Source organism: Cotesia typhae, unplaced genomic scaffold (genome assembly GCF_013202065.1).
Source record: "Cotesia typhae breed Kobodo isofemale line unplaced genomic scaffold, CoteBio_Ctyphae contig_33, whole genome shotgun sequence".
Classification (NCBI taxonomy): Eukaryota; Metazoa; Arthropoda; class Insecta; order Hymenoptera; family Braconidae; genus Cotesia; species Cotesia typhae.
The window spans coordinates 178,134-200,654 of NW_027423741.1; the positions used below are offsets into that span (position 1 = coordinate 178,134).

A 22,521-nucleotide genomic window follows, 5' to 3' on the forward strand; every position below is an offset into this window, starting at 1 on the left:
TAAAATTACTCAGGGAGAGACTTGAGGTACGGCAGAAATCAAGTAATTTTCTTTAAAAAAAAAAAAAAAAACATAAGTAGACAGTTTGGCGACTCTATAATATTATTATTTATTTACAATTTATCAAAGGACAAAGTGGGAGTACAAGTATCCAGTCCAAGTTTAAACTCCACAGAAGAACCATCAAAGCCATATTATTAAATAATATGATATTGCCGTACAGTTTTGGAATTCTCAGAGGTCTCGGCTTGTGGAAGCTGGAAAATATTACCGGATGGAAAAAATATTTACAAATTATTTATTCATATTTTTGGATAACAATAGTCTTTTCTTGCGTATTTTTTGAATTATTAGCAATTACCGAGCATATTAATGACGTACAGCAGTTTGTTGATAGCTCAATAATACTTTTGACCATGATTGCCATATGTGGAAAAATGTTCAATGTACTTGCTAGGCGTAAAGAATTAATACACTTACTAGCCATTTTACAAACTTACCCGTGTTGTTATCAAGACGATAAAGAGAAGAATATCCAAGATAAATATGACAAAACTATAAAGTAAGTGTTTTTTTTTTTCATTATACAATTGATAATACTAATCATAATATTAATTTAATTTAGTTTGAGAACAATAGTTTACTTGGGACTTACCGAGTCAGCTGTTACAATGATCCTGAGTGTGTCAATGTTGAATGATATTCCAAATCGAGCACTGGCGTACAACGTTTGGGTGCCATACGATCCCACCACAAGTATAGGTTATTTTGTAACGTATGGACATCAATTTTTCGCACACTTTGTAGGTGCGTCAGTTAATGCTGCGTTCGATACTCTTGTTCCAAGTCTGATACTAAAAATTAACTGTCAATTGAATATTCTCGAGCATCGTATTAATTTAATACCAAAAAATGTTTGTAACGCTGATTCACTTGCTGATATTAAGAAAATAGAAATAAGTGAAATTTCAAAATGTGTCGACCATCACTTAAAAATATTTCAGTTAAGTATATATATATATATATATATATATATATATATATATACAAATACTCGGTATAATTATAATTAATAATGAAATTTTTTTTAATGTAGATTAGTTGAAATACTAAACAAAATCTTTAGTTCGGTTATTTTTTTACAATTTTCCATAAGCACTATTGTTATATGCGTTACAGTCTACAGATTATCGCAAATTCAATTCAGTCATCCAGAATTCGTTCCAACGACTTGTTATTTTATCTGTATGCTTTTACAGATTTTTATAATTTGTTTAGCCAGTAGCGAATGTAGTTTTAAGGTAAATTTATTTACATATAAACAATAATAGATTGGTTTTAAAAAATAATTACTATTCATTAGAGTTATGATATAGTTACTGCGGTTTATCAAACAAATTGGTATATTTTGAGTGTCAGTTCCCAAAAAAGTTTATTACTCATAATGATACGCAGTCTTCGGCCGTTGAAATTTACGGCTGGATCTTTTGTTGAAGTATCTCTAAACACCTATAATCAGGTATTATTTTAATTTCATCATATTATTATCACTTTTTTTTTTATTTATTTCAAGTAAAAATTAATTGTTATTTTAGTTGGTCAAGCTATCATACTCAGCTTACAATGTTCTTCAATAATATATTTGTTACAAATGTATATATAGTTTGATAATGACATAATTAAAATGACTAAAATTGTTGCTGTAACAGTTAAAAAAAAAAAAAAAAAAAAAAAACATTATTAAATAATCAAGTGATTGTTTGAAACTGTACACATACCTGTATAATGTATAGTGTTTGTCTTTCAGAGATAAATCAAATACATTACACAACAGAATAAAACTTTTATAAGCTTTGATTGCATTTTGAAGGAATCGTCCTAAAAAAAGATATTTATTATTTAGTACGATTTATATTTTTAACAATATAAATTTATTTTCTTAGGAAATATAAAATGTTAAGAATTAAAATTCAAGATACTACTATTCTTCTTTAGTACTATCAATCAGAAGTGATGTAAATAAACTGAATTACTTCGGAGAATAATTTTTGCTATGTTACTCTTTCACAAGGTGGAAATATACTGACTATTCTTAGCCAATCCCTTTCGATTGACAATTCTGTCCATACAACGGAACCCTTTGTTACTGTTCTCGTAGACAACTTAAAAAATAATAATAATAATAATAATAGTTTTAAAATAATTTATATCTATTGAAATATTCATCTTTAAAATGGAAATATTCCAGTATAGAAGCAGAAAATTATTAAATTTTGTTTGAAGATAATATAGTACAATTATTTTTAAATTTAATATCGTACAAGTAAACAGTTTGGCGACAGTTATTACTATTATTTATTCACTATTTACAAGATAGTAGAGAGGGAGTCTTTGTTAAAATCCCATTTGAAAACAGATTTTTTAGAAAACTATAATAATAACATTTATTATTGAAAGTGATATAATAATGCTTTCAATAACTATCCTGCAATATTTAGGTTTATGGCGAACTGAAAACGATCATGGATTTAGATTATATTTATAATATTTTTCACTCTTATTTTACTGCGGTTTATATATATTTTGATGTATTTTTTTAAGCAGACAAACTGATTAGCAGTTACACTAATTTTCAACAATTTCTCAGCAGCGCAATTATTTTTCTAACAATGGTTGGAGTTTGTGAAAAAGTTTTCAATGTACTTTTTAAACGTAAGGAAATTTTACATCTACTTGATATTTTTGAAACATATCCATGCTGTTATCAAGATGCTGAAGAAAAAAAAAATCCAAGATAAATTTGATAGTAAAATCAAGTAAGCCTTTTCATTTTTTTTTTTTTTTTTTTTTAATTCATAGTTATATACTGACAAATAAATTTAAATCTGCAGATATCGGAGTATTACTTTTCTAATGGTCACCGAGTCAGTTATAGTGACCACAGTAAAGGTATCAATAGTTCATATGATACTCCAAACCGCGGAATGTTGCAATATTAAGATATTAAAAATAAATTATTTACAATAACAACAACAATAATTATACTAATAAACTAAACTTACCAGAGTATAGGCATTGCAACAGCTGTTTATCAATCAAACTGGTACAATTTGGATATTGATTCACAAAAAAGCTTATTACTCATAATGACTCGATGTTTTCAACCATTGAAATTCAATGCTGCGTACTTTATTGAAGTATCTCTTATAACTTTTACAATCAGCTGATGAAATTTTCTTATTCAGCTTACAATATTCTGAAATAATAGCCATCAATTAGCATCAATATATTCATTATAGCATAATACACCTGAAAATTTTACGACGATGGCTTTGATGATAAACTAGAAAAAGATTAGAAATATACATAAAGTTTAAATAAATTATATTATTTTTAATTAATAATACTCTACCTTGATTTTTCGTTGATAAAGTATTGAATTTTAAAAATATTGCAGAAATGCCGGCGGCTGTATTTTTGAATACAGTATAACTTGTCTGGTGAGTTTAACTATTCTAAGTAAACCCTTGGGTTTTCAGTAACGAGACATTACATACTAGTTATTACAATTACAATTTTCTGTAATAAGATAATGATAATGACCGTTTAAATAATTTATATAATTCTTAAAATTTAATACCAAACTAATCCCGTATTGAATTTAATATCAATCTATAATATCGTAATTATTGTTAAAATGTGAAATCCCAGAAATAGAAGGTAGTGTCATTATTAATTCACTATCTATGATAGGCGTATAACGGGAGTAATCAAGTTCAGTTAAATCCAATACGGATCTTATTCCAGAGCTTATATTCTAAACCATTGATTTTCAAATATATATAATAAATAATACATAATGTTATTACATTGGAGCTTTGGTATCCTGCAATGTTTAGGCTTATGGCAAGCGGCAAACTCGAAATCTAAATGGAGAATATTTTTTTATTTCATATACACTAATTTTATGGTTATATTTATTTATTCTTGTGTATTATTTGAATTAATTGCACTGATTGGATCCTTTGATAATCCCGAGCTATTTATTAATAATTTAATAGTTTTACTAACCATGGTTGGTGTTTGCGGTAAAATTGCCAACGTTATTGTAAAACAAAAAGAAATTGACCAACTTATTGAGATTCTTGGAAGTTATCCGTGTTGCTATCAAAATGAAAAAGAAAAAGTTATTGAAAAAAATTTTGATGAAACTATAAAGTAAGTATATTATTATTTAAAGGGAATTATTTAAAATAAATATTGAATTTATTTTATTATTAGATCGAGAACGATAGCGTATTTGACAATGACAGAATCAGCAGTTGTGATGGTGGTAAGCGTATCAGTACTTTGTGATACTCCACATCGAGCATTACCTTTTGACATATGGTTACCATATGATTATAAAATGTCAATAATTGGATACTGGATCGCTTACAGCCATCAAATTTTTGCTCACATTTTTGGAGCGCTAGTGAATGTCGCTTACGATACTATGATACCAGGTTTTATGTTGAAAATTTGCGCCCAATTAACAATTTTAGAGCACAGAGTAGATTTACTTACCAAAAATAATAACTTATTTAAGTCATTTGATGCCAAAAAGCAGGAAGAAATTAATGAAATTTCAAAATGTGTCCAACACCATATAAAAATATTCCAGTTAGGTAGACTTTGATAAAATATATATTTATTTAGATATTTTGATATTTAGTAGATATTTAAATTTTTACCACAAATTAGCTGAAATAACAAACAAAGCCTTCAGTACTGTTACTTTTTTACAATTTTCCATAAGTTCCATCGTGATATGTGTGACAGTTTATGGATTATCTCAAATAACAATTGATAATCCAGAATTTGCACCCACTGCATTCTATTTTATTTGTATGCTTACACAGATTTTTGTTATTTGTTTCGCCAGTACCGAATGCAATCTCAAGGTAAATATTTTTTTTTTTTTTTAAATATCTTCAACGTAATATGAGTTTTATATTAAAAATTAATAATTTTTCAGAGTAGCGAGTTAACTGCCGCCATTTATCAATCTAATTGGTATGATTTAAATGTAAACAATCAAAAAAGTCTGTTGTTAATAATGATGCGTAGTCAAAAACGCTGAAATTCATCGCTGGCCATTTTGTCGACGTATCTCTTAATTCGTACAATCAAGTATGTTTTAAATTTAAGCGTATTTTTATTTTTATTAAACAAAATAACTTTTATTCCAGCTGGTTAAACTTTCTTACTCAGCTTACAATGTTCTTCAGTGATCTAAGTATATAATTAAAATTACTTAAATTTAAAAAATTATTTGTGAATCATTAAAAAATTATTAAAACACTACCTGGTCCAATGTGTCAGTTAAAAAAAAAAAAAAAAAAAAAAAAAAAAAAAAAAAAAAAAAAACCCTGATGGCGACACATTAAAAAAGGTAATTAAACTGTTCATTGATTATTACCGGAGTTGTTTCTTCAGCTGTAGAATACAAACTGACTCTTATTACTCCACTCCAGGTGGACAATAATAATGATAATAATCAAGTTCTGTAGAAATACCCTGTAATTGTCAATTTTATTATTCATTACATCAGGGGTACGAATCTTGGTAAAATTATTCAACCCTTTGTCGATAGATAATAAAGCATGTATAAATAATAGATAATAAAGCATAATAAATTCATACTTACTTCATGAAACAAATATACTTCCAAAGAAGTAGACAGCCCGGTAGCCAGTAGTGTATTAAAGATTATTAATTATTCATTATGTAGAACAGTGAGTTTTAGAAGTCACAAAATCTAAATTTATACCCCGTCGATGAATAATGACAATTTAAACATAATCACATTTCTTCTTATCCGCAATTACAAGTATAAAAATAACCAGTAATAGCTGATGTATTTTAATATTTATAGCCCCTGAAATATATTTTGATCATCTAAAAGCAAGAAATATAAAATTATTAAGCCCTTTGTCGATTAATAAATTAAGTAATTATCTTTAAGAATAAAATGTTAGATTATTGTAGACAGTTTGGCGACACGCTGATTATTATTTATTCAGCATCAGCCAAGACCAATCGAATCGGGATATAAGAATATAAATAATTTTTTATTATCACCAGGATAACATGCTGCTACCGTTTAGCTTTAATATTTTACAATGCTTAGGTTTATGGCATAGTGTAGAATTCATTTTTGGATGGAAGAAATTTCTATACTTTGTTTATACTACTTTAATGATTATTTTTATTTACTCTTGTGTTTCATTTGAATTAATAGCGCTTTTTGCAAGCTATAATACTCTCGAGCAATTTATTTATAATTTAGTGCGTTCGCTGACAATGGTTGGAGTTTGTGGAAAAATTGCTAATGTTATTGTAAAACGGAAAGATATTATACGGTTGTTGAACATCCTCGACACATATCCGTGCTGTTATCGCAATGAAAAAGAAAAACTTATCCAAGATAAACTCGATAAAACTATAAAGTGAGTTAATAAATCGTTGTTATTCCTATTTTAATAATTCATTTTTTATTTCTTCTAGCGTGAGAACAATCGCGTACTTTGGTTTAACAGAATCATCGGTAGCCATGGGAGCAATCGTATCAATACTTTGTGACGTTCCAAAACGATCGTTGCCTTATCACACATGGTTGCCATATGATTCAACAACATACGTCGGATACTGGATAGCTTACTGCCATAAAATTTTCGCCCATCTTTTTGGAGCATTAGTTAACGTAGCGTATGACACCCTGATACCGGGATTTATGCTGAAAATTTGTGAACAATTGCGGATTCTTGAGTATAGATTGAATTCAATATCAAAAAATATTTATTCATCTGATCTGATTCTTTTGATGATATTAGACGGAGAGAAGTAATTCAAGTTTCAAAATGTGTTAAACACCACCTAAAAATATTCCAGTTAAGTTTATTTTAATAAAAATATTTTTATCAATATATGTATTGTTTTTATTTTTTATACTATTTCAGGTTTGCAGAAATTACAAATAAAATTTTCAATTCGATTATTTTTTTACAATTTTCAATAAGCGCGATTTTTATATGCGTGACAGTTTATAGATTATCTCACATAGGTGTCAATCATCCAAAATTCATCCCAACAGTTATTTATTTTACTTGTATGCTTACGCAGGTTTTTATTACTTGCTTTGCCAGTACCGAGTATACTTTCAAGGTAAATATACTTTTGGTGTAATTTATCGGAAATAATAACTCTAAATAAATTTAATAGAGTTGTGATGTGGCGATGGCCATTTATCAATCTGATTGGTACATTTTGAGTCTTGGTACTCAAAAAAGTTTATTGATGATAATGATGCGAAGTCAGAAGGAATTGAAATTCAACGCTGGGTACTTTATTGACGTATCTCTTAATTCTTACAATCAAGTATGTTTTTATAAAAACATTATGTATTTAACTTTCAATTTATTTAATAAAATATATATTGCTTTTTTTCAGCTGGTAAAACTTTCTTATTCACTTTATAACGTTCTTCAGTGATTTTATTTTATATTAATTAGAAGAAAATAGATAATTTGTTTTTTAATGTATAAGAAGAATATAATTGATAATAAATATAAAATAGTTATTCGTAAAATGAATTATTTTACTTATCACTAGAGCAAAACCTTAATTATTTTTAATTACACCAGAGACATGAAAAATTACTGAAAGTCCAAAAATTATAATTAAGTGTCTAAAAAAATTAAAAATATATTAAATATATGAACGAGACTTGTTGACAATAATAGTTCTGTAATTAAATTTGAAAAAAAAATAGTATAATTTTATGTACTAAGTATACATACCCTGCATTGTAAACCCAAGTACGATATTAATATTAACCTTAAGGTGAATTTTGCAGGCTTTGAATTTAAAATTAAATTATATTTATCAAAATCTAGGATTCGCAACAGTAGTAGTATATAAATAACTTTTTAATTTTATATTTACATTTAAAACTAATATGTTTACGCATAAGTAGTAACATACTATGTAATTTCATGCACTTTCTCCGACCTGTTATCTCCTTGGATGATCCCACGTGTATCTTCTCTCTTATACACACGCATAACATACATAACTGGTATCTGTGTTTAAGAAAATAAGAAAAAAAAAAAAATATATATATATATATATCCGTAATATTTGTTTCAAATGATATTATTAATCATTAATAATTTTAAATAATTTTTCAGCACAACTCATGCGAATTTTATTTTTTATCTTCATACAGCAGTTGTTGCATAATTTAAAATTTTAATAGAGCGGAGCAACAAAGTTATAAGAATCTTAGATGTAAAAATATTTATTGACTACCGATCGATCAACACACAGTAGTACAGTAGTAAAGTAATATATTGGTAAATATGTAATGTAATGTTATATTTTATTGGTATATTAGTATTGAGTTAAGAGAAAGCCAAAGGATGCGACGAAGCTCAATTAGCTTGCTCAATCCAAAGGCATTGGAAATATAATAAAATAACTACAAGTGCAAATGATTCTTAAATAAATCCCGGAAGTTTGTAATAAAACTTCTAGAAAAAAATAAAAAAGAAACTTTTTTTTTTTTTTTTTTTTTTTTTTTTTTTTTTTACTTCAAGCACTTGCATTTATATAAAATAAAAATTTATTTCATAAATACACAAAGCTACTATTATTATTTCATTTAAATGCCCCTCAATAGAGTTAATGCTATAACTGTATATTATTTAACCATTCATTTTAATTAAGAGATCAGTTGGTATTGAATTACAGTTAAATACTGTAATTTAAGATTAAATAAATTAATTAATTAATGTTATTACCTGAATTTTATAAAATGTTTACTATGTATATAGTCTTCAATACGTTACGTAGTTATATTTAACATTATTTTTTTATCCAATTTTAATTAAAAGTACTTTAATCAGGAAGCAAAGAATTATAAATACGTAGTTATATGCAATATAAAAAATATTTTGGTAAATTTTCGAAACTGAATAATTTTTTTACAGTCAAATTTTAATTAAAAGTATTTGATTCAGGAAACAACTAATTATATTTATAAAAAAAAAAAAAAAAAAAAAAAAAAAAATGTAATATGGGAAGTGAAAGAGTATGTAATATAATGTAATGTAATGTAATGATTATTTTTTCAACGTGCGAAGAATCTTTTTTTATCTTCTTTTCATTTCCTTGGGTCCTAGAGAATAAGAGAGAATGAGAGTATAAGTCGTGGGACATATTTGAATAGAGTCTCACACACTAAACAAGCAATTACGCTGTTATAAAACTTTTACTACCCACGTTTTATTATTTTTCTCCTCTTAGACGTACCTGATTTAAAATTCCGTTTTCATCTTTTATAATGTAGAATAATAAAGAATGTAACATCACTGCATTTGGTAATAACGTCTAAGCTGCTATCTCATTGCATTCGTGGTCTCATAAACGTAACATGTTAAATTGAAATATTTTCGCGTTCCAGAATAACACACTAAGTTGTTGTTTTGTTACTTCATAAACACACATATACCTACATAAATTGTACAATGCTGATTTAACTTTGTTAATTTATAAAATTACTTTTTTATGCTACTGATGTTATTATTATTATTATTATTTGTTTCGTCTTTTCATTTTGTGCATCACTAAATTGCAAATTAAAATATATAATTGCGCTGCGTTGAGTCTAAATAATCAGGTTACACATTATGAGATATTTAATAATAATAAATGTAATTTAATATTTAATATTTGGAATTTTTTTTTTTTTTTAATTAATTTTAAAATTAAACTTTTATATTTTTATTTTTTAGTAAAATTTTTAATAGACGGATCTATACGAATCTCAGGAATCACTAAAGCGTGTACAATGACTTCATGCACTAGAAACCTTGATATTGACTTGTAAATGAAAATAATTTTTTTAATTCAAGGCGTGTACGTCAATGTCATTTGTTCAATTTTTTTTATTTTGTGCTCTAATTATTTTCAGATCAGATGAGAATTAACATTTCTCATTCATATGAAGATGGAATAATTATTAACTCAACGAAATGATACACTTTTAATTTCTATTACTTTATTGTTGAAACTCATATCTTCTTTTTAATACATAATTTTTTTTTTTTTTTTTTTTTTTATTGATTAGCTTCTCTATCAATTACAACATGTACTTGATTTCAGCTAATAACGGAAATTTAATTGACACAATCTTTAATATATTCTCTAATAAATATTTAAATTGTCAATATATTTTGATTTATTTAGTCATTTAATAAACGTCCTTGAGTAAGTAACCTTTTAGAGTTGTAAAGTCATTGATGATTGTGCCATATATTCAAATGCCAGCGTTCAAATAATCTGCGATAGACATCACGAATATAAATGTACATAATTTTCAATGCTCTACGAATTTATTATACAATTTAAAAAATTTTACATAATGGTTAACTGCGAGAAGTATGTTTTCAAAAATCTGAGTGATGAAAATAATAACTTTTACAATAAGAATAAAAAAATATAAATAAATAAATGCAACAAAAGTTAATTAAAGTATGAACTTACTTAATTATTTCTTTACTTTCAGCCATACTCCTGTGAATAATTAAATCCGAACAAAAACAGTTTCACTGTAAAAAATTGCGCCAAGTCCACGTTCATAAAACTCATCTCAATAACATCTGCACTTTGCAAAAAAAATAAGACTCGTTACAATAATTTTCATTCTATACAAAAAAAAGTTAAATACAAAAAAATACCAAGAAACCGTCATAATGTTGAAAAAATTGAAAAAAATTTGTTGAAAATTTAAAAATTAAGAAAAAATTTTTTTATCGTACTTGGCGCGCGTCATCGAGTACCCTAAATTTTTTCAGGATACATGAACATCCTTTTAATGTTTCAACATTTATAAGTAAGTCAACCTATAAAATGCATAAATGTAATTAATGAAATATTATTTTATGATACGTTTAACAAAAGTTAGGTAAAATCAACATGGCATACGTATTTTATTTGAAATTTTTAAATTGTCCGCCCATCGTTTATGATTTCAATAAAACGCCCTCTCCTGTTCGGTTATGCAATTTGCTTACAAGTGAATACGCCTGCATACATTGACTCTGTCGTGGAATCACTGCGAAAATTGAGTTGATTAAAAAATAAAACATATGGCCGACTAAATTGAGAAAATGCGGTGTGATTGCCAATCAAAATGTGTTAATTACAATTAAACGAAGCATGATCAAGTTTCTTCATGAAAGCTTAATGACGGAACTGAAAAAATTGAATTAAAAAATTTTGTGTTATTTCAGATATCTTCACCAGACTACCATATTGACAGATATTTTCACTAAAAATCTGAAAAAATTTTCGAAACGGATTTTTTCACTGAAGCTGATATTAATCCAGTAAGCAGTGTTTTTAATTCGTTGAGTATACTTCACTGATGTGAATCTATAAACATAACAATGTATGAAATCATATATTATATAATTAGAGCTGATAAGATATATATATATATATATATATATATATATATATATATATATATATATATATTATATTATATAATTATACATATTTACATTACATAAATTCAAGCGAAATCGTTTTTCTCGGGTTGAAATTCGTTCGAAAAAATTTGGGGTACTCAATGACGCGCGCCAAGTACGATAAAAAAATTTTTTCTTAATTTTTAAATTTTCAACAAATTTTTTCAATTTTTTCAACATTATGACGGTTTCTTGGTATTTTTTGTATTTAACTTTTTTTGTATAGAATGAAAATTATTGTAACGAGTCTTATTTTTTTGCAAAGTGCAGATGTTATTGAGATGAGTTTTATGAACGTGGACTTGGCGCAATTTTTTACAGTGAAACTGTTTTTGTTCGGATTTCATATCTTTTTGTTAAGTGTAATTTTTTTGCTCGCCTCTTAATTTTAAAATTGAACTTTTCCCGCGTAAAATTAGAAATATGTAAATAAATTAATTAATGCAGGTAAAGCTATTATCATATAAAAGGTTATTTGTTCGTTAATTTTGAAAATCAAATCCTAACAAAAAATTAAAATTCTGTTTCTCTCATAGTAGCTAGTAGCATTAAAAGACTTAACGTGACTAATCCGCGTAAACTCCGCGGTTAAAAGCGATTAACTATCTTATTAATAGGGATTTTACATTTTTATTTATATACAGTAAAAATTTTAACATTTTTTGAATTAAAAAAGTTGTTGATTTGGATTTAATACTCTAATACACATTAATTTAATAATAACAATAATTCATTCAGTAATAATAATGATAATGATATTTTTAACCTCAATTTGGTATTACCGATATAATTAATTTCATTCTCATAATTTTTATTATTAGTGTTATTGTTATTATGACATTGTTGTAAGTAAATGACACAATACACCATGCTCATAATTGTAAGACTTTTCACCTAAATCCACTTGATTGGATAACAATGCAACCTATCGGCAACGACCACAAAATCATAGAATGGTACACTATCCAATGGGATTAACCTCTGATTATGATTGTTCATGTACAAAAAACCTTTGTTCCAACTTCAAATTGTTTATTTCTAGTTTAATTAACATTTTTAATAAGCTGAATATTTGTATTCTAAATATTTGCACTGCGCATGCATCAACTTTACGTTTAGACTTTCAGCGCGGACTTTTGAAAATTATAGTGACAAGCACATCTCATGTATAAAAAATTAAAAAATTTACGGGTGTAATTTTTTAGGAATTACCATTTAATTAATTCAAGTAATTTAAAAAAAATTGTTAGACGTCAGCCAATATCAATGTCATTAAGTAAATAAATATTCATTTCATTCTAAATTTTTTAAAAATATCGAGAGAATTGTTAATCAATGCATGTACATTGAGAAGAAAAAGTTTTTGAAATCATGAATTTTTTATAAAATTTGTTGAAACGATTTGGACTGGAAAAATAACTTCCATACTAACAAAAATGTTAAGTATTTTAATGATCAATCAATAGTCATCATAATAATAATATTCATAATAATAATACTAATAATAATAATAATAATAATAATAATAATAATAATAATTATTATTATTATTATTATTATTATTATTATTATTTATTATTATTGACACAGTTACCGTGTCAAGCTCGTCGTTTTGGTTGTCGGCGTCCTTGGAGGGATGAAACAGTCTTTTGTGTCTTCACTTGCGAAGATACCGGCTTGCAGTTCAGCAGCCGTGTCTCTAGCAGTGCGGATGCAAAAGGCTGTCATTTTGGGATCCCTGCGTCTACTTAGGCAAATGAATTTGGCCTGCTGCACTCACTAACCGCCTTGTTGTGTGGAGTGGTGCAGCAGTAATGGATGGCGCTCAGGCTGGGCCCTCGGAGAGTCGGACTCCGGGGAAAACCCCCCTGAGCAATTAATAACAAATAATAATAATATTTGTGAAAACAATAAAAATGGTAATAACGATAATAAGATAAATAAAATGGAAAATTTTTTTTTCTACCTAAGAGTTCGTCAGAATGTATAGTAATGAAATTTAAATTTGAGCGGGGAAATAAGAATACAATTCAAAAATTGTAGGCTTTAATCAATCGATTCTAATCTTCGCACGTTTTTGGAATGCATCGATATTTAATCTCCTTTGCAATTGCGCTAAAAAATGAGATTTTAATCAAATTTGGGTTATGTAAATCACTTAATAACAACAATAAGAATAATTGAAAGAGTATGATTGGATTATAATTATAACTTTGAAATTCAAATTATCGCACCTTTTCAAAATGTGATAATATTTATTCCTTTCGTACTTGCAATCATGCTGCGAAATAATATTTAAATAAAATTTTTTGCAACATATAAATTGACATGTCTATATTATATTATTTTGTAACAGCATGATGAATAAGATATATGCATTAGATTACATTGTTATGATAAAAATTAAATTATTGTTGATAGATAATAACTATTTCTCAAAATTATGATTAGTACAAGTGTAATATAGAGAATATCGTTATTTAAAACTTCCGCTCAACCGCATCAACGCCACCTACAGGCAGCGACTTTAACACTATATCTGTACTATACTACAGCAGAATGGCAAGGTGATAGACTGTGTATACTATCGGAGAACTAAACGGTACCAAATTTAAGATAATAAATTCGATCTAAATTAGTAAACAAAATATCTGCCCTGATAGCCACCTTACCTATAAGTTACTGTCAATCTACGTCCGCAATTTGAAGCAAACTTGACGGAAAGAGTTGGCAAAGCGAGCGATTACCTATTAGTTACCTATAACTTACTCTGCAAATAGACGTCAAAACTTGTTGTACAAGTATTTCCTTCAAATTGTAGTAAAGTTGAAAGGAAATTTAACTACAAGTTTGATTGTTAACTTGTATTCAAGTTGCGGCCGTAGATTTCTGTCAATTTGCTTACAACTGTTGTTGAGTGAAGAATTACCGCCAACTTGATGTATAACTTAACCGTAACTGCTGGGAGTCAACACTTACTGAGAAAGCGCTGGCTATCAGGGTGGATATCAGCGGACTAAACTGCATCGTACTATAGATTATCAGAGGAGTAAACGATACCAACTTCGAATTAAAAAATTCGACCAAAACCTATAAAATCTTTCGTATTATCTCAAACGGGGGAGCAAAAATTTTAATAATTAGAAAGAAGTAAAATAATTACAAAAACAAAGTAATTGTGGGTGATTTGTGAAGTGTATTAAAAATTAAGATAATTAAAGCTAGTGACAAGTGCTGACATAAACGTAGCATTAAAATAATTCGAATTAAAAACTATTATTAAAATAAAAAAGAAATAACAAAAAATTTGAATACTTTATTAAAATAAAAACTTTTTATAAAATTATTAAAGACTACACCTTGCCTTTTTTGTGCTGTGACTTCTATGTGACTTTTATAATTAAAAATACAAGAATAATACACTCACTCTAATCACTGTGCTTGTCATTATAATTTTCAAAAGACCGCGCTAAAAGTCTATAAACGTAAAGTTGACGCATGCGCACTGCAAATATTTAGAATAAAAATATTCAGCTAATTAAAAATGTTGATTAAACAACAAATAAACAATGTGAAGTAGAAACGATTGTTATATATACATAAACAATCGAAAAGAGAGATTTAATGAGCCGTATTGCTAAAAAAATATTAAAAAATGCAATAGGGAGGCTAACTTAAAGATATATTAATAAGAAATTTTTTTTTAAATAAATAAATAGAGAACTAACAAATCAAACAAATGTTGATAGTAAGCGATGAAGAACAAACGATGAACTAACGATGTGATAAAAAAAAAGTTCAAAATTAAAAAAAAAAACTTCTGGGGTGCTATCTTCTGGGGTGCTACCCAATCTCGCATTGGCTGTATTGTTTACCGCAAACTGTCTACAGTTTATGTGGATATAATTCCAGCGCACCCTGACGGTCGTAAATGTAAGCTATGAATTACTTTTTTTAACTGTAGTTTCGTATCTTTAAAAATATTACTACACATTTTTATTTTATCTAGTCTAGGGCGGATATATTTCTCCAGCAAAAAAAAAGTCAGAATTGAAAAATCTGAGCGAGCTATAGTATGTGCTGATAAAATTTAATAATTTTAAGTGAATAAATTGTTACAAGTATAAATAATTGATTAAAACGGTAAAATAAGTGATTAATTAATCTTGATGATAACAAATTAAGTTAAAAAAGTACCTCAGAATTAAAATAAAATTTTGTAACCCCGAAAAGCCGTTCTGCTTACAGTAAATAACACATTCGGTAGTCTGGCGCTCCGTTTTGAACGGAACTTGGCGCCAAATTCTACCGAATTTGTTGATTTGCATAAGTATATTGATAAATTTATCATTATTATAAAAATTTTTACGAGTAAATTTATAAACAATTGTCAGAAAATTTCTTTTTCTACCTAAGTATGATAAAAAGGGCCTTACTGTAATAAAAGTATATAAAATTTTAAATGACAACCATTTTAATCTAGATTAAAAGAGTAATCAAAGATGGCGTAAGTTACAGTTTCTCATTTCGTTACGGTTTCAATTCCCCGGTGTAATATTCACGTGTTCGTTTTTTTTTTTCATTCTTCTATCTATTTCTCGACAAGTCTTCAGGGGGACGCGTCATGGCTTACAAGTCGTTATCAGTAAAGTCCTGTGATGGTAAGCATTCATTGTCTTTTTATAAAATCTTTAAACATCCTTTAATTTAATTAGCTAACTTTAATAATTATAAATTTAATTGATTTTAAATATCATCAAGTTTTATTTTTTATTAATATTTATCGAATAATAATAATTTTTAATTTATTGTGATGATTTATTTGTCTCGTTCGTATGATTAATCATTATGATTACGAATTCTAAGGAATATTACTGAACAAATTAGTTATTTTTAAATATAGTTTATTTATCATAAAATTGAATAAAATATTAAATTCGTTGTATTTTGTAGGATTGCCAGGATTTTCAATGCAGGAACCACGTGGCTGAGATTAAACCTGCATATATGATTTAATTATACTGAAAAATGGTAATTTATCTTACTATTTAATTAACTTTGATTAATTTTTTCAACATGATGTTTTCAACATTACCGCCCCAGTCTGAATTTTCATGACTGATTGGTCATTACTGATTTTTTAATTCTCATTTTTAATTATATCAACATTTGATGCTTTTAAAAATATATACTAATTAAAATTTACGAATGTTACAGATGATGTTTCATTGACAAAAATTTTGTAGCTGAGATTCGGTGTAATGGTGGCTGGATAAAAAACTGAATTGGTATGTAAAATTTATTCAAGGAAAATTGTTTATTATTCTATGATTTAATTTCTTAACGACTTTGTATTTTCTCAAATGATGTTTTAAATAGACAAGCATATGACTGATTATTTTTGATGTCATTTTTTTTTGTTTATCTGATATTAAAATCCATAATTTTAACTTTCGAAAAATTGAGTAATCATTGTTGATCAAATTTTTATTATTTTTCAGAACTAATTTTTGGCAATTGCTGGACTCTATTTTGCAGCCTGCAGAAAGGAACAACGATACTTTTAGGTACTATTCTTCTCTAATTTACAAATTTATCATATTTTTTAACCTTAATTTTTTATATGATGTTATTAAAATATACGCTATGATATTCGTGTGTGATTATCACTTGCCCTCGCTGATTAAAAAATATAATTTCAATCTTTTCTTATCATTCTATTAGATTTATTTCATCATTAAAAATTTAATATTCATTACAGAGCCAGAAATTTGAGAAATGGAATGTGGAATCTAAAATGCTGATTGCTTTTCAACTTGTAAGTATTTACAAGTCTTATTTGCTCGTTATTATATAATGAATTATTCTTTGAAGTATTTAGTAGTTTATTATTTCTATTTATTTGATATGATGTTAATTATTACCGCCCCAGTCTGAATTTTCATGACTGATTGGTTTATTGTACTGATTTTTTTTTTTTTTTTTTTTTTTTTTTTTTTTTTTTTAATATCAACTTAACTATTTGTAATGGATATCTTCAAATATATTCTTTATACTCAGAAATTTTTAATTGTTACAGATAATTTCCAGTTCAGACCAAAGACAAGTTCGCTGGAAAGTAAATTAATCGGTATGTATTTATCAAATTAATAATTTAATTATTCCAATCGATGAAATAATTAATATGATGAACTTTTAAGTTATCCCTGTCTTACATAATAAGTACGTGGTGATAAAACGTGGAATCCTGAAGAAATTTTAAACAAAAAAATTGTTTTTTTTTTTTTATTAATAATTAGTTTTTAATTATATATATATATATATATATATTTTTTTTTTTTTTTTTTTTTTTTACAGTTCAAATGGAGGAATAACACTTTAACTGCAGATAACATCGATAGAAAATGAAGAAATCGGTATGTATTTATTATCTTGATGATTAAATTATTACTCGAATCTTTAAAACAATTAGTATGATGAATTTTTAAGTTATCCCTGTCTTACATGAGTATGTGGTGAGAAATACAAATCCTGAAATAAACTTGATCAAATAATTTTCTTTTCTTTTTGTCAGCAATAATTAATTTCAATAAAATTATTTGTTACAGTTTATTATTAAATTGGAGTTAAAAATTCATTCAGCAAAGAAGTGACATAACATTAACAACATATAACTGGTAAGAAAATTTTAAACAATATTAATCTGAATTTTATATTTATTAAAATGATGTTTTAAATTGACAAGCATATGACTGATTACTGTTGATGTTATTTTAGGATCTGATAATACAATAAATTATATAAATATTGGTTAAAAAAAAAAATCAATCATGATCTCTAATAATCTTTTTATTATTTTTCAGATTCATATTCACAATTTATTAAATAGCAACACCAATCTTATGAGCAGGTACTTGATTTTTTTTTAAATCAAAATAAATAATAATTACTTTTAAACATGATGATTAGAATATATACGCTATAATGATATTCGTATATGATTAATTCTTGCCCTCACTGATACATATTAAAAATCAAAAAACTTAATTTTTTTTTTTGACCATTATTTCATTAGATTTTTATTTTATTGCAGTGTTCCAATTTTTTACAAAATACTTTTGTGGATCTGGATTCATAAATACCAGCAATCGACGTGATGCTTCCCACTTGGTTGGATAAAAAATTAATTATAAAAAATTAATAAACAAACAAGTTGTAAAATACTATAAAATAAATATAAAAACAAATGAATTTAAAATTGTTTATTTATATCCTTAAATTATTGATATCAAGTAAAAATTAATTTTATTGAAGCTGTTGATTATTTGATTATTTTTTAAAAATAAAAATTCAAAGAGGATAATTTCTAATAACTGGATCAAATTCTTTTTGATGAGTTTGATTAGCAGCCATCGCGTAACCCCACAGCCTCATAGCAATTGAGCAAACACGTTGAATCTCTTGAACTTCTTCAAAGTCAAGATCATCACGCCAATGAAATGGAGTAGCTTTTGAATTACGAAAGGTGCTAAATTTACCACCAGAGTCACTCAATGTGTGAGTCTCTAAATAATTCTGAACATCACTGTGAAAATTTAGACCATAAAATTTAAACAGCTCCTTTGATTCAGAGATTGGATCAGTAGATAGATCTTCATAACGAATCACCCTATAAGAACCATTAAATTAAATTAATAAACCAGATAAAGTACCTAAATTTGGAGTTAATATAATAAGATGATGATAATAAAGGCGATACTTGAAATTTTGTGGATATTTATCTTTAAGCTGGACGGCAACTTCATAGTCCGACACCATGTCAGCACATAAAAGTGCTGGATCTGAACAGTCATGGCTATCTTGACACCATTTTGGGTGTTTGCGTGATTGTACCAGTCCTCGTGGATCTCTTACTAATAAAGCCATGTGAACTCCAAGTCTTAAGTATTAAACATATATATTAATAGAAAAGAAGAAATAAAAATAGAAAAAAAAAAAAAAAAAAAAAAAAAAAATTTACATACTTTTCATCATCCAGCAAAATTTGAGCAATTTGCAATGTCAATCTTAAAATTTTCATCGATTGAAAAGGAAACAATCGACAAAATTCTGTTAAATAATTAGAATCCCAACAAATATCTTTGTAAGTCTCACAATTTTTCCACAACCGAGGATTGTATTTGAAGCCCCAAGGGGTAGTTTTTCCGTATTCAATATAATGTTCTACAGATAAAAAAATTAATTACTCATAATTAATTTAAAATATTAACCAACAGTATATTTAAACTCACGTAATTTATCATAGTCGCAGTTGAATAATGCAATGAGATTAGCGATTGCTTGTTCTGTTAAAGGAGGAGTTCGGATCCGTAAAATTCCAAAATCCAGCAGCGGTTCAAAATGATAAAAATTTGCTGGATGTGAGTTAAGTATTTCACCAAGAAAAGTACTTCCACCTCGCCAATAACCGAGGATGACACTTCTCAATGGTCTTCCACCCTTGTTCATCAGCAGGTCATCAATATCGCTAAAAAAAATTAAAATAATTCACATTTAATTTTTTATTTCAGGTTAGAAGTAATAAAATACCTGATATTTGATCCATGATTATTTTTGGGGTACCTGTAGTTCTCCATACTAAGTTGAATATCACGCTGCTGTCGATTGAGAACATCTTCAATTACTGAAGATTTATTTCTTCCCTCTGATGGAACCTAATAGAAAGAAAATTTGAATATATTCTTCTGGAGGATTGTGAAAATGACGATTGTGATTACTAACCTCTAGTAAAACTGGATATTTATTGAAATTTCTTTTTAAACGTATATCTGCATTCTATTTAAAGAAAAAAAAAATTTTTTTTTTTCATTAATTGATATAATATAATTAATATAAAGAAGATAAATTTTACTAACCGATAAGTGAAGAAATATCAAAAGAAGAAGAGTGTTGAAAAAAGTTGAACGAAGTAATTTATCCGAATGTTGACCTGGTAAAGTAAAAAGAATAAATAAAATAAAAATATAACAAAACAATTAAAAAATAAAAAATAAAACTTTCACATACTAATTAGTGTATTTCGTATGAACATTTCGTATCAAATAGTTGCAAACATCTCTTATCGTTCTTACTCTTGAAATAATAATTTGTTTAAAAGATTAGACACTATATACTGCATCAATGAAATAATGAAGTAATTGAAAGATAAAAGTTGTAAAAATGAAATAATGAATTGAACTAGATATAATTATTGTTTTTTGTTTTATAATAAAGAGACTCAACTGGTTTATCGTAGATCTGACCCACAAATAGTATTAACATGAGAAACAACTGCATATTGGATATAAATTATTATAAATGCAATTGAGAGTTGCAGTATACATACCACGTGGTGAAATAAACCAGTTTATATATTAATAATTAAATAGTTTCATAACGCAAATACAATAAATATGTTCGTTAAGTAATGTTTGTTTACTTTTATATTAAATATATTTATGTGTGTGTAGAAATTTTTAAATAGTTTTTCTTCAGTACTTTAATTTGATAACAATAATTTCTTTAGATTACAGATTAAATATATTATTTAATTAAATATATTGTGACATTTTTATAGAAAAAGTAAGCCGTTGATAGTAATATATATTATTGAAAATGGATTGATAAATCTAAAAACCGAGGTCACTAATTATTTTATCTTTCAGTAAGTGTATAAAACAAGTTCGTTCCCTATTGTATACATCTAAGCAAATAAAAATACCTTTTATTTAAGCAAATAAAAATATTCAACAAAACTTTAATTATTAATAGTGAGAATTATTTATTTTTTTTTTTTTTTATTAATATTTATAATTAAAATAAATACACAAATTAATACCATGTTTTTGTACAATTAGTGGTTGAAGTAAAACACACAAACAATTATTTTGACATACATTATTTATACAAAAAACTTATTTGATTAATTATTTCTTCTTTCATATCATTGTGTCAATTCTCTTATAATTTAAATTTACGTATTTTTGACAATTATTATTATTATTATCATCATCAATATTAATTTTGAATCCATTGTGTCACTATCAATGATATGTTGAAAATTTTAAAAGCATTTTTATTTTATTACAAACACCAAATAATCAATTAATAAAATAATAATAAATTTTATTAATTATAATTATTAAGTTGTTGACAGCCTTATAACTTTGTTTAAAAAAAAAAAAAAAAGATATTGTTATGTCGGACTCAACGTCCGACATTGTTATTTTATAACAAATAGAATTTAATTATTCATAAATAATTTTATGTTCTTACAACTAATTACATACATTTATTTTATTTTTAAAATCTTGTTATCTTCAAATTTATCAATAGCATTTTCAAAAGAAACTTATTTGAAAAATTTAGTTTTAGTTGGGCCTGACCATACTAAGGGATTTGAGCCTGAACAAATACCCTAATGGAATTTTAAATTTTGTCGAGATCCGAAATAGAAGTTTTCGATAACAAAATAAATGTATATATAAACAATAGTTTAAATAAAATAAAAGTAAATAATGATAAAAGAAAATAATAAAAAGGAATGTTATGATAATTCTAGTATCAACAGAAAAAAAAATATATATATATATATATATATATATATATATATATGTTGATAATTTAAGGAACAAAATTTAATAACTATAATTTAAATTTAAACAAAAAAAAAATAAATAAATGTTTTCTTTTATTTTCGAATAAAATAACGACTTAAATAAAAAGAAAAATTTAGATCTAAAAAACTAATGACAATTTGTAATCTATGCACAAATTAATTTTTATCTAACTAATTTAATATAAAAATTTGGTCACAGTAAATAATTTAATGTAAAATAGTACACATGTATGCCTTTGTCTATGCATAAATGCGCTTACGTATACACAAACACATAGATGTATAATA

The 22,521-nt window shown here is 26.1% G+C and overlaps 2 protein-coding genes, 1 long non-coding RNA gene and 2 other non-coding genes across 9 annotated transcripts; 4 read left to right on the forward strand and 1 right to left on the reverse strand.

The window, feature by feature from the left end:
- Positions 1–284: 284 nt before the first annotated feature.
- On the forward strand, positions 285–11,152 carry LOC141526361 (uncharacterized). Its single transcript, XM_074241346.1, is given in 13 exon segments — positions 285–562; positions 626–1,003; positions 1,097–1,301; positions 1,364–1,519; positions 3,857–4,218; positions 4,282–4,667; positions 4,744–4,946; positions 5,018–5,055; positions 6,117–6,491; positions 6,550–6,851; positions 6,854–6,932; positions 7,002–7,206; positions 7,264–11,152. Coding segments are annotated over 13 exon segments (3,105 nt in total). The 5' UTR covers positions 285–416; the 3' UTR covers positions 7,534–11,152.
- A 265-nt stretch (positions 11,153–11,417) lies between these two features.
- LOC141526164 (uncharacterized) lies at positions 11,418–18,827 on the forward strand. 4 transcript variants are annotated; one of them, XR_012478974.1, is made up of 12 exons: positions 11,418–11,432; positions 15,296–15,509; positions 15,586–16,237; positions 16,530–16,607; positions 16,794–16,864; positions 17,078–17,143; positions 17,338–17,394; positions 17,656–17,706; positions 17,934–17,992; positions 18,185–18,253; positions 18,440–18,486; positions 18,670–18,827. It is a non-coding gene; the product is annotated as an uncharacterized LOC141526164 (long non-coding RNA). The 4 variants fall into 4 exon arrangements; XR_012478975.1 differs by lacking the exon at positions 11,418–11,432 and having other exon boundaries at positions 15,495–15,509; positions 15,586–16,083; positions 16,183–16,237; XR_012478977.1 differs by lacking the exon at positions 15,296–15,509 and having other exon boundaries at positions 16,095–16,237.
- Positions 16,648–16,718, forward strand: LOC141526476 (small nucleolar RNA SNORD31). Its single transcript, XR_012479035.1, has one exon. It is a non-coding gene; the product is annotated as a small nucleolar RNA SNORD31 (small nucleolar RNA).
- On the forward strand, positions 17,479–17,550 carry LOC141526477 (small nucleolar RNA SNORD31). Its single transcript, XR_012479036.1, has one exon. It is a non-coding gene; the product is annotated as a small nucleolar RNA SNORD31 (small nucleolar RNA).
- Positions 18,824–20,873, reverse strand: LOC141526152 (carbohydrate sulfotransferase 4-like). 2 transcript variants are annotated; one of them, XM_074240970.1, is made up of 9 exons: positions 20,859–20,873; positions 20,643–20,708; positions 20,492–20,565; positions 20,358–20,411; positions 20,166–20,290; positions 19,868–20,103; positions 19,601–19,799; positions 19,336–19,515; positions 18,824–19,245 (listed from the first exon to the last, which is right to left on the reverse strand). In XM_074240970.1, the coding sequence occupies exons 2-9, from the start codon at positions 20,665–20,667 to the stop codon at positions 18,927–18,929; spliced, it is 1,212 nt and encodes a 403-aa protein (XP_074097071.1). In that variant the 5' UTR covers positions 20,668–20,708; positions 20,859–20,873; the 3' UTR covers positions 18,824–18,926. The 2 variants fall into 2 exon arrangements, with proteins under 2 accessions (XP_074097071.1, XP_074097072.1); XM_074240971.1 differs by lacking the exon at positions 20,859–20,873 and having other exon boundaries at positions 20,199–20,290; positions 20,643–20,857.
- Between the last annotated feature and the right edge of the window lie 1,648 nt (positions 20,874–22,521).